The 13,093-nt window shown below is 38.5% G+C and overlaps 1 protein-coding gene across 3 annotated transcripts in view; it reads right to left on the bottom strand.

The window, feature by feature from the left end:
* Positions 1–13,093, bottom strand: part of KCNK2 (potassium two pore domain channel subfamily K member 2) — a 194,956-nt gene that overhangs the window by 41,593 nt on the left and 140,270 nt on the right. For all 3 annotated transcript variants that reach the window (XM_045452542.1, XM_045452541.1, XM_045452543.1), the window contains exon 5: positions 12,029–12,215. In XM_045452542.1, coding sequence (XP_045308498.1) covers positions 12,029–12,215 — 187 coding nt within the window. The remainder of the gene's footprint in view (positions 1–12,028; positions 12,216–13,093) is intronic.

Here is a 13,093-nt window from a genome sequence, read left to right as displayed (position 1 = left end):
ATACAAAGTCAACCTGGTCAGAAAGTGGCTCTTATTCTAAAATCACCAATACAATGGACTGATAACAAATGCCTGAGACAATGCGTCAGTGGGTCTATATGGAACACATAGTAATTTGTAGATGATATTGCCGTTCGTTATTTTCTGACTTTTTAGAGGAATTCCCATGCAGGTCACAAATTTAAATCCTTAGCTGTCAAGACAAAATTAGCAAAGGACCTCTTCTGCTTTACTCTAATCTTTGTTGCTTCTCCATCCATTTGGTACAAAAGCTGCACCTATGAGAATCTGAATACATTTCAACACATCCCTACCTCAGCACATATTAATGGGGCACTTATTAATTCCCCAACACTGAAAACAGTTACTTCTCTTCACAAGAGAGAGGAACAGGTCTCTCTCTGCAGAAATTCATAATTTACTCTGAGAAAGCCTCACATAGACAATTTCCCATAATGGGGTAGATCAAGGGATAGCAAATAAGAATAAAAAAGTGTTGTGAGAGGACATGGAAGAAATGATTTTTACTTCTGGAAGGGGAAAGGCAAGAAGAGAAAAGGGCGTCTTCAGTAATGAAGATCAAAACAGAGAAAAGTTCAGTGTATAAACACACGGCATATTCACAGGACTTTTAGTAGCTAACTCTACATATGGGTGGGGGCCGGGGAGTAGATGGGTAGAAGAGAGGAATGTAGAAAAAGTGAATTGTGTCAGATTGCAAAAACTTGTTCCTAACACGATGGGGTGGAAGTAAAGTTTCTAGGTGATAAGTCTTATATTCATGTTTGACCCTATGCTCAGAAAGATCCAGCAGCAGAGAAGGCAGGTTCACAAGGAAAGTCTCATGAAAAACTTTTGTTCTGAACTACCCAAGAGGTTATTGTGCTTGAGTTAGGGCTGGAATGGAAAGAAAAGGTATTAGAGGCAGCATCATCAAGGAAGGGCTCTAGGACGACCAGAGCTCTAGGATGACAGGGGAAGGAATAGTGACTAAAAAAAAAAAAAAAAGTAATTCAAATTGGTACATGATAGGTTTGAAGTGCTTGTGGTACCAACAGGTGAAGGATGGATCCTTACATACAGATCTAACGTTCAACAGGGCAGAGCAAGAGATCAGGATTGTGGTATCAACAGCACGGAGATTAGATGCTTAGAGGGGTCACAGATGTACTCCATTCACAAAGGTTCAATCCGTCCATTCGGAAGAACAGCTGATAAATAGCAAGTATGCATGAAAGTCAAATACAAAGTCGAAAATAAGCATTACTATATATATATTAGACTATGAGTTGCCCACGATGACATTGTCAAATATCAAAGGGTCAGAGTAAAAAGAGAACATTTTTCTCTTGGGCAAGTAACAGACACAAGTTCAGCTTTCTTTGGGGACAAAGAGTAATCTGAAAAGCACAGTTTCCAAAGTAAATAATATCACCTTCAAAATATGGTAAAAATTTTACCTTGTGTAAAATTTTCAAAAATACCATTTCTGGGAAGGATTGTGGAGGCCAAATGCATCTCATGATGGTTAAGAGTTGGCCCACGGGGAATGCAGTTCTACAAATTCACAGAAGTGACTTAAGAAGTTGTGTGTGGAAACTTGTTATACGATAGGCTCTCTAGCGAATTCCATTTTTCAAATGTTTCCATTTCAAAGAAACCAAAATGACATTTTTTTCCGAGTACTTTCTCTTTCAAAACCAGAAAGTCTTCATCCAAATAGCTGTGACTCACTTAACACAGAAGTTCACCAAGATGTTGATTTTAAAAGTTAGTTCATACTCAAGATGACTTTTTATAAGTCTTCTTTCTTATAAACAGGATGTCACAGTTTGAAAAGAGTAAATTAGCTTAATCACTGAAAGGTCTATATTTGGGTAAAATGTTCATCCCACAAGTTTTGTGGATTCTAAGCCTGGGGGTGGGGGTGGGGAATGCTTCCCATTCTCAACTGCTGCTCTTAGGAATGAAATACCGGCAGGCAAATGATCTAAGGAAAAATGATGTATACAGGAGTGTTGTCAAACAACTCATAAGTCCTCTCTAAGATTTATGAATTAATTTCCACACTATTCCAACCGCTTGATCTAACAATCCAAATTAAAATATCTGTAATGTCAAGATAACTTGCTTAAAAGGGGCTGTTGGTCTTATTTTTAAATTAGGAAACATCAACAAAAATTTTTTGTTGGCTGTTGGAAGCATTAATTTTAGTCTAGCTACATTCAGGAAACCTGTACATGGGTCTTTTGCTTATTCAGAACCTCGGGTAATGTCTCTGTCCTGGATTTGCTGCCTGTGCCCCCCACCCCCATCTCTACTCTGCCACCCTTATCATTTTTTCCCCTCTTTCCACAGACTCCTGAGCTGCAGCCTGCAGTCTGCTACAACCCGCCCTCCCCTCCTGGGTTCCTCACCCACTTGGCAGGAACAGTCACCTCACTGCTGTTTTCTTTGTTGCCACTGAAAATACGTGCACAAGTCCTTTCCATTTTCAGACCTTCCTGGCTAATCATTATAGGAGAACAGACAGATGGTAATAAAAATAAGTAAAGAGGGGTGGAGGTACAAAGGTTTCAGGAATCTTATGAACTATTCCAAGTAGTTAAAATAAGTCTCTTCCTGACTCCCATGATACGTGATGGCACCATTTTTCTCTGGCTTTCTCCTTAGTGCTTAAGTAAGGAGATCAGCCAAAATCTATCTAGCAGATTAAACTACTAAAAATATAGGTCAGGAAACTTTATTATTGTTATTATTATTATTATTGTTATTTATGGCATTATTGCTAGGAACCCATTTTAGCAATAGTGAATTTGCTTGGAACAATCTCTCCACCCAGCATTAAAAAAGCCATCTCCTACCTGGCCCCAAAGAATTACTGGTTAGGGGGCAGAACAGCCCATGAGGCTATAGCAGGCACATACAGGTTTTTTGTGTTTTTTCTAAATAAAGGCCCTGGTAGTTCTATACAGCCAAGTCTATGCTCATTTCAGCTGATTTCCAAAATATTCACAATCTGATTGAGAGAAGACTGAAAAGTAAGACTTCCTGATTGCCCATCTAAATGAAATCATTCCATCCTAACGCCCTGGGTGGGGAGCGGGTATTGAGGGAGTTGTGTTCCAATTCCTCATGTGTCCATTGATTTAGGACAGGGCTTTAGTAAGACCATTCACCATAGATTTAAGCCACATCTCCAGCTGCCCCTATCAGTAATTAAGCTAATAATTCAATTGCCATTTCATAGTCTGTTCAGAACTCAGGAGTAAAAGTCGGTTTTTGTACTGGCTCCTAGAAATCCCAACAGTAAGTGTCCCACTTACAATAGAGAAGTTGTAGTCTTAGCAGGTAAAATAACATGTGTCAGGGCACACAGGAAAGGAGGTAGGAGAGCTAGAATTCAAAACCAGGGCTTCCTCGCTCCAAAACACAGGCTTTTTCCCACTAACCAGGTTGTGTATGTCACCTATGGTCTCACTTCCGGTCCTTGCTATCATTTATCCACCAGCCTGTTGTGTCCAAACTGCATGGTGGAGACTTAGCTAGGGCTAGAGACACTAAGTCAAACAAGGTATGCCTCTTCCCAGCCTGCCCCTCAATGGTCTTACCTAGAAAAACCAGGGGTCTGAAGATAAGCACGATTTTTTCAGAAGCCTCCTTACCACGCTTCTGTCCTCATTCCAACAGTTTCCAGTAATTGGCCCTATTGTGCTCTAAAGAACTTGAGTATGCGATGCCCTCCCTGAGATACTTATATTTGATTTTCTTTCTCTGAGATGCTCCTGAATCACAGAATATTTATAAAGAAGAAAGCAGAAGGGGGAGGATGGAGAGAAAGAGGAGAAGGAAGAGGAGGAGGAGAATCCTGGATTTAAAGAATCATCTAGCCACTCTGAACTAAAGTCATCAACTCCATGCCCTCCTCCTCTGGTTTAAAATTATATTTGTATTACAGAATATAGATATGGACATAGAACCTTGTTCTAAAGAAAATGGGCATCATTTATTTACCTGGTCTTTAAGCATTTTAGTTTAGATATGAAATATTGATTTTAATTTTTTGTTTGTTTAGCTTTACTTTTATTAATAAGACTAGCCTGCCTTAATATAAAAGGGGGAATTTATTTTCTGCTTTAGTATATATATTTTTTATAGTAAAGCAATTAAACTGAATGAAGACTCTCCTTAGGGTTTTAAGAACTAAGAGGCTCTTTCAATAACGTTGCAAACTCTGCTTTCTTTTTTTACAAATGGAAGTATGACTTCAGTACTAAACCACAGCTCACCTACTAAGCCGAACTTCTCATATGCTATTAAGTCAGAAAAACAAAAGGCAAAACAAGTTAACTAAGTCTCTCTAACATTTGAACCTATATTTTGGGATTTGCCATGTCAGCATTCAAGGTGTTGTCCATTTCCTACTAGGTACTTGATCTAAAATTAGGAAAATAGCCATGAGAAGAGCAGTAGTTTCATGATCAGAAAGAAAGATCAATACACTGTCATTCACTCTTCCTTCACATGGATGGAAACCTAGAGTATGTAAGACGTACAAAATTGTTACTCCTAGAAGCTACCTTTAAGTCTCATTATAGAGCAATCTGGAGCCTTTTTCATTATATTTAGTACAATTTACTGCCTATCTCACTAAGCCACATCTATCAATCACTGAATATTTTCCTTCTCATTTTTATCCTGCACACGTTTCCACCATGTTTCTATATAGATCCATTCTGGATCTGAAAAGTTAAATAACTTATTGGTTTGTCCCCAGGTCCTAGGACTTCTGGCCCATTTGAGTCAAATCCTATTTAATTCATCATGCAGACAACCATCCATTCTCTTGTGAGTTCTCAGAGAGTTACTGGCTGAATCTGGGCGTGACCAGACTCTTTGCAGTATTTTCCTATATTATGGAACAGAATGACTACCAGGAAGACAAGAAAGTTCCCTATTTAATTTTTGCCCCCAATTTTCAAACATTCTGTCCCAAAGGAAAAGGAATTAGAGCAATTATTATCACTATCACAATATAAGCACAGGGTCTAATACCTGGTATGTGCTCACTAAACACTTGAATAAATAAATGAATGATGAATATAATACATCTCCCCTAACAGTCACATACACCCTCCCTTTCTGATAGAAGTGACTTTTCTGAGACATTGTTGTGGTGGAAGTGGTGACTGTTATTCATTCAGTAGACTTCACTCCTCATCAGCTACTTTCCTTCTTACCCACTGAAGTCCTGGAAAATTTTTACTGTTATTGATCAGTTCAACAGCTGGCCACTGACATAGCTGCAAAACATTAGGCAACATCAGGACTGTTCTCTAAAGGGTCTCTGTTAGAACTGTTTTGAACCAAAAAACCTGCTATGATTTCTCAACAGAGATTTATATGTTCTCATGATAAATTGCCTTTCCATTCAGCAAGCTCTGAGCACTCCACCAAATGACTCATGTTTTCAGTTATAAGGAAAATCAATAGTTTGGTTACGAAAAACTTCATTTCTGATAATGACTTTGAAAACATAATTCCAAGAAAGCTTAATTCTTTTTTTTTTTTAAGTTTATTTATTTATTTTGAGAGACAGCAAGAGAGCATGTGGGAGGGGCAGAGAAAGAGGGAGAGAGAATCCCAAGCGGGCTCCATGATGTCAGCAGGGAGCCTGACACAGGGCCAGAACCCATGAACCGGGAGAGCATAACCTGAACTGAAATCAAGAGTCAGACGCTTAACCGACTGAGCCACCCATGTGCCCCAAGAAAACTTAATTCTTAATATGAGATATGCAAATATGTTCTTTCTAAAAAAAAAAAAAATGAAGACAAATGATTATACAGCTGGGAAAATTTATAAAAATTTAGTAAAGATAAAAGTATCAGAAGAATTTTACCTTGGAAAGTCCGAAATTATATTTTAGACGAGCATATCGGCACTAAGCCTAAAGCCTGATTAACTCAGTAAGCTTTGTTGAGGAGGAGGCCCTTCCTCTGCCCTATGGTCCTTCTAGCTCGACTTAGAATCAAACTGACACGAGACAGATTGAACAGCGGAAATTTAATAGGTGTATGGGCAGGGAATCCACATAGACGTGAAATTTCAAAGACAGTGAAGCAACATGAAGATTATATGACCTAAGAAGAGGGGTAGGGGTCTAAGGACACAAAGGGGAGGAAGACCATTACCAGGAAGATGAGAAGAGATGTTTGGAAAAACAAAGGTTGTCCTATTATGCAGGTAAGTTTCTTAGGTAAAGGGGAGTCTTTGTTAATAGCTCTCTTCCTGGGACAGGCTCTCTTTTCCAATATATTTAGGCAGTTGAGGGGGAGGCAGAGAGCTTTTCCTGCATCTGGTGGGTTTTGGTTACTTTTAAGTCAAAATAATCTTTATGGCATAGTGGCCCATCTTGGGAGAGCCAGTCCTTAGCCCCTACACTTTCAATAGCCACCTGTGAGATATGGAAAATTTCATTATTCAACTAAAGATTGATCCAAATTCCAAGGAGACATATCTGGATGGCTAAATTAATTTATGCTCTGATGGAAAATGTGTTTTCCTAAGATCAACCATGAGGATTTCTTAGAACATCTATATTTTTGGCTAAAATTTTTGTTTTTTATTAGAAGAGCAGGTAATGTGAGGACACTGCTTTGTGAAAGTGTAATTTTTCATCTGGCTTTCACTCATTCAAATTATATCTTATGAACAAACCTTATGAACAAAAGTTTGTGAAAAAGGGTGTGTTTTGAGAACTTCTTCAGGCAGCTTCTAAACAAGATGTGGAAATGTGCTTCTTGACTTGCTTGACCCACTCTTACCCTAATAGTATATATAAACGAGATAGTAGCTTTGGAAAAGAATTTTATTTTGGGTGGTGGGGGGGAGAATTTTAAATTGTGTTTAATTTGGTAATTATATGACTTCTCTCCAAATTTGAAGAAGCACCATTTTTAAAAAAAAATCACAGACCTGAAAGACCAGTCATAGAGGCAAGCCTGAATGAATAGATTTCAGTCTGTCACACATTTCCAGATAATTAATATTACTGCTTAGTTTTGTTTTATTTTATTTTTTAGGGAGAGACAGCATGCAGGTTGGGGAAAGGGGCAGAGGGAAAAAGAGAGAACCTTAAGCAGCCTCCAAGCTCAGCACAGAGCCTGACACAGGGCTTGATCCCATGACCCTGGGATTATGACCTGAGCTGAAATCGAGAATCAGATGCTCAACAGACTGAGCCACCCAGGCGCCCCTACTGCTTAGGTTTTAGCGAAGGGATGATTTAGGTCTCAGTCTACAAGGTAAGCATGATTTAACAACTTGTCACCCCAGACTTTTCATCAAATGGAAAACAAGATGGCAAAAGTTAAGAAACAGAAGGCAGGAAATTAACAGTTAATCCTCAAACATATTTTTTGCCATTAATTTTAACTTACCTCTATAATTTGACTACAAATTATAGGCACTGCTAAAACAACACTTTGCTAAATAACTGACATTGTTTCTTCTTGCCTTTTAGGAAGGGTTAGTCTGCAAGCACTGGTCTTAGTAACGGGGGTCTGTTTATTCATGTGTAAAACAAGTGTGGGAGTGACCCTGTGGCCTCGTGGGTCCATTTTAGTTCTAGAACATTGAAAGCTAGTGAAAGAACAAAAAAGGCCATCAGGAGGGAGCACACACCAGTCACTAAGGTAACCAGCCAGCCACTAAAACACCTCCCTTGCATAAATATAAATATAAAATTAAAATTTTCCAGGTCTTGGGGCTCCTGGGTAGCTCAGTCAGTTAAGCGTCTGACTTTGGCTCAGGTCATGATCTCATGGTTTGTGGGTTCGGGTCTTGTGTGGGGCTCTATGCTGACAGTTCAGAGCCTGGAGCCTGCTTGAGATACTGTGTCTGCCTTAGTCTCTGCCCCTCCCCTGCTCACACTCTGTCTCTCTGTGTCTCTCAAAAATGAATAAACATTAATTTTTTTTTTAATTTTCCAGGTCTCTTCTTGCAGAAAATTACTAAATGCTGCATTTCTCTGTTCAGTCACATACACAATGAGACCTAAACACTGTGTTGATTTGTCTTTACCAGTGATCTGTAAATACTTTTGATTCAATATCCCCAACAGTGAAAAGGTTTTGCACATGCAAATTTAAATGCATGTTTATTTATGAATTAGAAATCGATTATGTTCTTACAAATTACATCACGGGCACTACGACATATAACAAGTAAAAAGTAAGGAATGAGGCTTACAAATACATCAAAACAGGAGTTGTTCTGTCTGCTTCCCATGGCAGAAATTACACCTGGCATGGACTTTCTTGCTCATACCCTGGAGATGAGCACTGTGCTCCAGAGTTCTGGTTCAGAACCTCACATCTGTGCTTGTTGCTCTCAAGATGCTTCTAATATTTACACCAAGATTACAACTTGTATCCTAAACAATTTATACATTGCTCTCCAAAATTTCTTATTTTCCTTTAATAATATCAGTTTGAAGAGTATGTTCTTTAGTTGGTCTTCAAAGGGGTTCAACACAAGAACATGATTAAACCTTAATCCCATTCCGAGCAGGGTTTGCAGGTTTGAGAAGGGCATCAGATGGGGAGTGTGCATTGCAGGAGGTATATCCTTGTGTCCTTTTGAGATTTATAGTCCGATAGAAAGATGAGGAGGTTTAAGTTGGAGCAGTGCCTCCTACTTTTCCTTGGCAAAAGCACCAACTTTAAGCGAGATTACTATCTGTAGTGACATCTCACTTCAAAAGGGAAGGTTCTAGAAAGTAAGCAACCGATACTTCCCGGAAGGGGTACTTGACTTTGCTCAATAGCTAGCTTTTACTCCACAGCCACAAGGTACCCAGAAGCAAAACCTATTTGTGTGTACTCTATTGAATTAAGTGAGGCAATTCTTTTCCCAGACCTTTAAAAAAAGAACTCGAGGTTTTTGTTTTTCCAAAGAATCTTGCAAAGAGTACACATTTCCTACCCAGCCTTGGCCACATCTGCCTCATGTACACACTCCTTCCAAAACCACTCCCTGGGCACAAGGACCTGGCATGTGAAGACTCTTCTCTAATTTATCTTTCTCAGCATTTGTCACTTGAATCCCATCAAATTCCTTTGCTAATTATTAGCAAGGCATATTTCTTTTTTTTAAAAAATTTTTTTTAACGTTTATTCATTTTTGAGAGAGAGAGAGAGAGACAGAGCATGAACAGGGGAGGAGCAGAGAGAGAGGGAGACACAGAATGGGAAGCAGGCTCCAGGCTCTGAGCCATCAGCCCAGAGCCCGACGCGGGGCTCGAACTCACGGACCGCGAGATCGTGACCTGAGCCGAAGTCGGACGCTCAACTGACCGAGCCACCCAGGCGCCCCAAGCAAGGCATATTTCTAGTGAGTTTTTATTATTTCCTCTGCAGAAATAAAATTACAGTAACGGATTTACAAAGGGGTGCAATATGATAAAATCTTAGTAATAACGGGTGTTTATTAGATTCCACTTATGGCGCACAGATATAATTTTATTACCATGCTCCCCTACAGTGTTGTGCCGTAACTCTGAATTCAGGGTCCCCACTCCTACACGTAAGATGTTCTCAGTGAACTGCTCTTCTAGCCAGTTTCCAAGTGTTGATCTCTTAAGGTTAGTATAAAAAAAAAGGTGGTTTTCTTTTTTCATCTTCTACAAAACCATAAAGTAAAAATATTTGTTCTTTTTTCTAAGCCATTTTACACTGTGGTCACCAATACAACATTATTTTAGGATTCTACCCACTTTTTAAAATTTATTTATAATCTTTGTTTTGTTTTGTTTTTTAACCAGACCAGGCCACATACTGGACTGGTAGTCAGTCAATTTCTTAAAATAATATGTGCAGTGTATTAGATTATCGAAATGTTAGGGGTAGAACTTAAATGTTCTTACCGCCCGCCCCCTCCGAAAGATAAATAGGTGAGAAGATGCATGTGTTAATGTGTTAATTAACTAGATGAACTAGATGCTTTTATAATATGTACATATATCAAATCACCACGGTGTATACTTATTAACATCTTACAATTTTATTTTCAATTCTATCTCAATAAAGCGGAAAAAGAAACAAAATATTGCCTTACCATACAAAATTAAAAACTAAAATGAAAATAACACATGCAATACAAAGCTTGCATTAATACCTGTATATGCCACAGCTGTTATAAGACTTGATATTTATCAAGTGGCACAAGAGACCGGGGTTAACATACCACAAGTCTAAATCTTGTTATCATCTCACTGTGTCTTCCTTTCTCCTACATTAATGCACTTTCTATTTCTACTTAAGCCAATCATACACCTTCCATGAGAGGTTAGAAAAATGGGTGCTTTAGAGCAGAAGCGTGTCTTCTAAGGAGCTACAAATGTCTGCGATTATTCTGCCTACAGTTTGCTAATTAGAAAACTAAAGGATCTCCAGCAGAGTGATGCACCCTTCCCTTTTTGGGGCCTCCATCCAGTACAGAGATATGTGCACAGTATTTCTGACCAAAAGCAAAGCTTCCTTCAGGAAAACATCCCCACCTTCAAGCATCTATGTTCCCCAGAAAGGGGGGCTTTGCCAGGCTCAACTATAATTAACAAATCAATAGAAACAGATGAACCATCAGGCTTCTCTGAGATATTAGAGAACTGTGCAAAGCAGTTTTTCTCTGAAAACACGTAAGTAAGAAGTTTGGGATGAGAAAGAACAGTAAACAGCCAAAAAGCATAAAACTCTCTTAAAATTAAATTAGGCTGGTGAGTTTATTCCGGGAAGTTGAAGAGCACATTCCTACTATAGTGTTTAGCATGATCTTCTAATACTTCAAATTGGATTTTCTAAAAAAGAATGGTTTAGATTTTCAAGAGCTAGTCAAAATGGTCCATGATAGAACATCACCATGGTTACTTTTACCATCGTTACTATAATTTATTGAAAACTGGAGTTAGAATAATAATGACAACTGGATAATATAAATGGTAAAGAAAGAATTAAAATGATAGGAAGTGAAGACCTAAGAGATAAAACAATAAAGCAAACTGTAATCGTAATAACACGTACAAAAGGAAATGTCAAAAAAACACAAAACGAAAAAATGTGGCCACTTTGGTTAAGGTGAAAAATACTTCCCTGAGAACTGGAAATTAAAGGAGTTAAATATCTTAGAGAAAAGAAGGTTTGAAAATAGCTTAGAATATCTTCTAAAGTTTGCAGGTGTTTTTAAAAGTAAGTCATGAAAAGGCTTAAGCAAAAAGAGCAAAGAGAAGTTAAACTCGAATTCATGAAACACTAAATAAAAACAAACAAAAACAAACAAAAAAAATTAAGGGGCAGATTGTCTGGTTTCTGAAACTAAGGTGGGAATATAATATTCTGAACAAACAGCAACATATATTTCTTTCCTAGAATGAAATCTAAATGTTCAACTGCACCTTTCTGCTTACCTCCACTATCACAGAAGAATGACTTATCTTTTGTCTCTGTCACTGTTATGGATTAAATGGTCTTTCAAAATGGTATGTGAGTCTCCAGGACCTCAGAACATGGCCTTATAGGAAAAATAAGGTCCTTGAAGATGTAATTAGTTAATTTGAACTCATACTGGAGTAGAGTGGGCTTTCCATCCAGTATGACCAGTGTCCATATAAGAAGAGGGACACAGCTACAGGGACACAGAGAGAACAAATGCCATGTGACGTCATAAGCAGGGATAATAATAGGGCAGGACAGGCAGAAACTGATTGCCTCCTCCAGAAGCTGAAAGAAACAAGGAGGAAGGAAGGCCACCTAGAGTCTCAAGAGGGATCGTGCCCCTACTGTCACCCTGATTTTGAACTTCTCTGAGGCAATGAATTTCTTTTGTTTAAAGCCACCCAGTTTGGGGAATTTTGTTTATTAGGGCAGGCCTGGGAAATTAAGACAGACACACCGTGTTGTGCTATGAACCCAAGCAAAAAGTCTAAAGGACACGGGCTAGGCGAGTACTGTTGGTGCCAGGAAAAACTTACCTGCTACATAGTCGCCAAATCCAATGGTTGTTAGAGTGATGACCACAAAATAAATGGCGTCCAGGGCAGTCCAGCCTTCTATGTGCTTGAATATGATCGCAGGCAGAGCAACAAAGAGTACACAGCCGAACAGTATAAATATGATGGTTGAGATGATGCGAATCTTGGTCTGACTAACATTCCACTTCTATGGGTGAGAATGAAGACAGCGAGAAAGAGACACTGATGGAGATTTATTGATTATTGGTGCACCTGCAAAGCTAACCTAATACACAGCTATCAACAAATTAGCAAGTAAGGATGTTATTTTTTTCCCTTTCATGATTAATTTTCAATTGTCTTATAAAAATTGGAGAGAACACACCTAACTCAAAGCAATCAATGCTCATGACGATGCCACTTTACCCTTACATAGCTTTACAACAGGTAAAATACTTTCAAAATAAATTACATTTGCTCTGAGAATACAATTTGAGATTTACATCATTCCTTGTTTATGTGAACTACTTTTGAAATATTTCTATCCTATAGGCATACTGCTGATAGCGAGCCAAGCATAATCTGGAAATATAGCAAAATAGAGAAAAGTGAACTGTTAACTAAATATTGACTATCGATGGGACGCTTGGGTGGCTCAGTTGGTTAAACGTCCGACTTTGGCTCAGGTCATGATCTTGCTGTTTGTGAGTTCGAGCCCCACGTCAAGCTCTGTGTTGACATCTCAGAACCTGGCATGTGCTTTGGATACTGTCTCTCTCTCTCTCTCTGCCCCGCCCCTGCTTGCACTCTGTCTCTGTCTTTTCTCTCTCTCTCTCTCTCTCTCAGGAATAAATAAACATTAAAAAATTAAATACTGACTACTGATAATTGATAAAAATTATTAATTTTATGAAAAATTTCCCTGTATGTTTTCCTATCATTATTCAATTGATTCAACTGAAGTGCTCACAGACTTAATGGCCACAGTTGATTTCCCTGTGAACCAGATGAATTATCTCTCTCTTCTATGGCTTTAAATTGTACAACGGAATAAATCAAACATGACATGGAGGCAAGGATAAATCT

This window comes from Leopardus geoffroyi, chromosome C3 (assembly GCF_018350155.1).
Source record: "Leopardus geoffroyi isolate Oge1 chromosome C3, O.geoffroyi_Oge1_pat1.0, whole genome shotgun sequence".
In the NCBI taxonomy this organism is placed as follows: Eukaryota; Metazoa; Chordata; class Mammalia; order Carnivora; family Felidae; genus Leopardus; species Leopardus geoffroyi.
The sequence above is the reverse complement of the archived record's forward strand: the minus strand, read 5'-3'. Positions and strand labels throughout refer to the sequence as shown.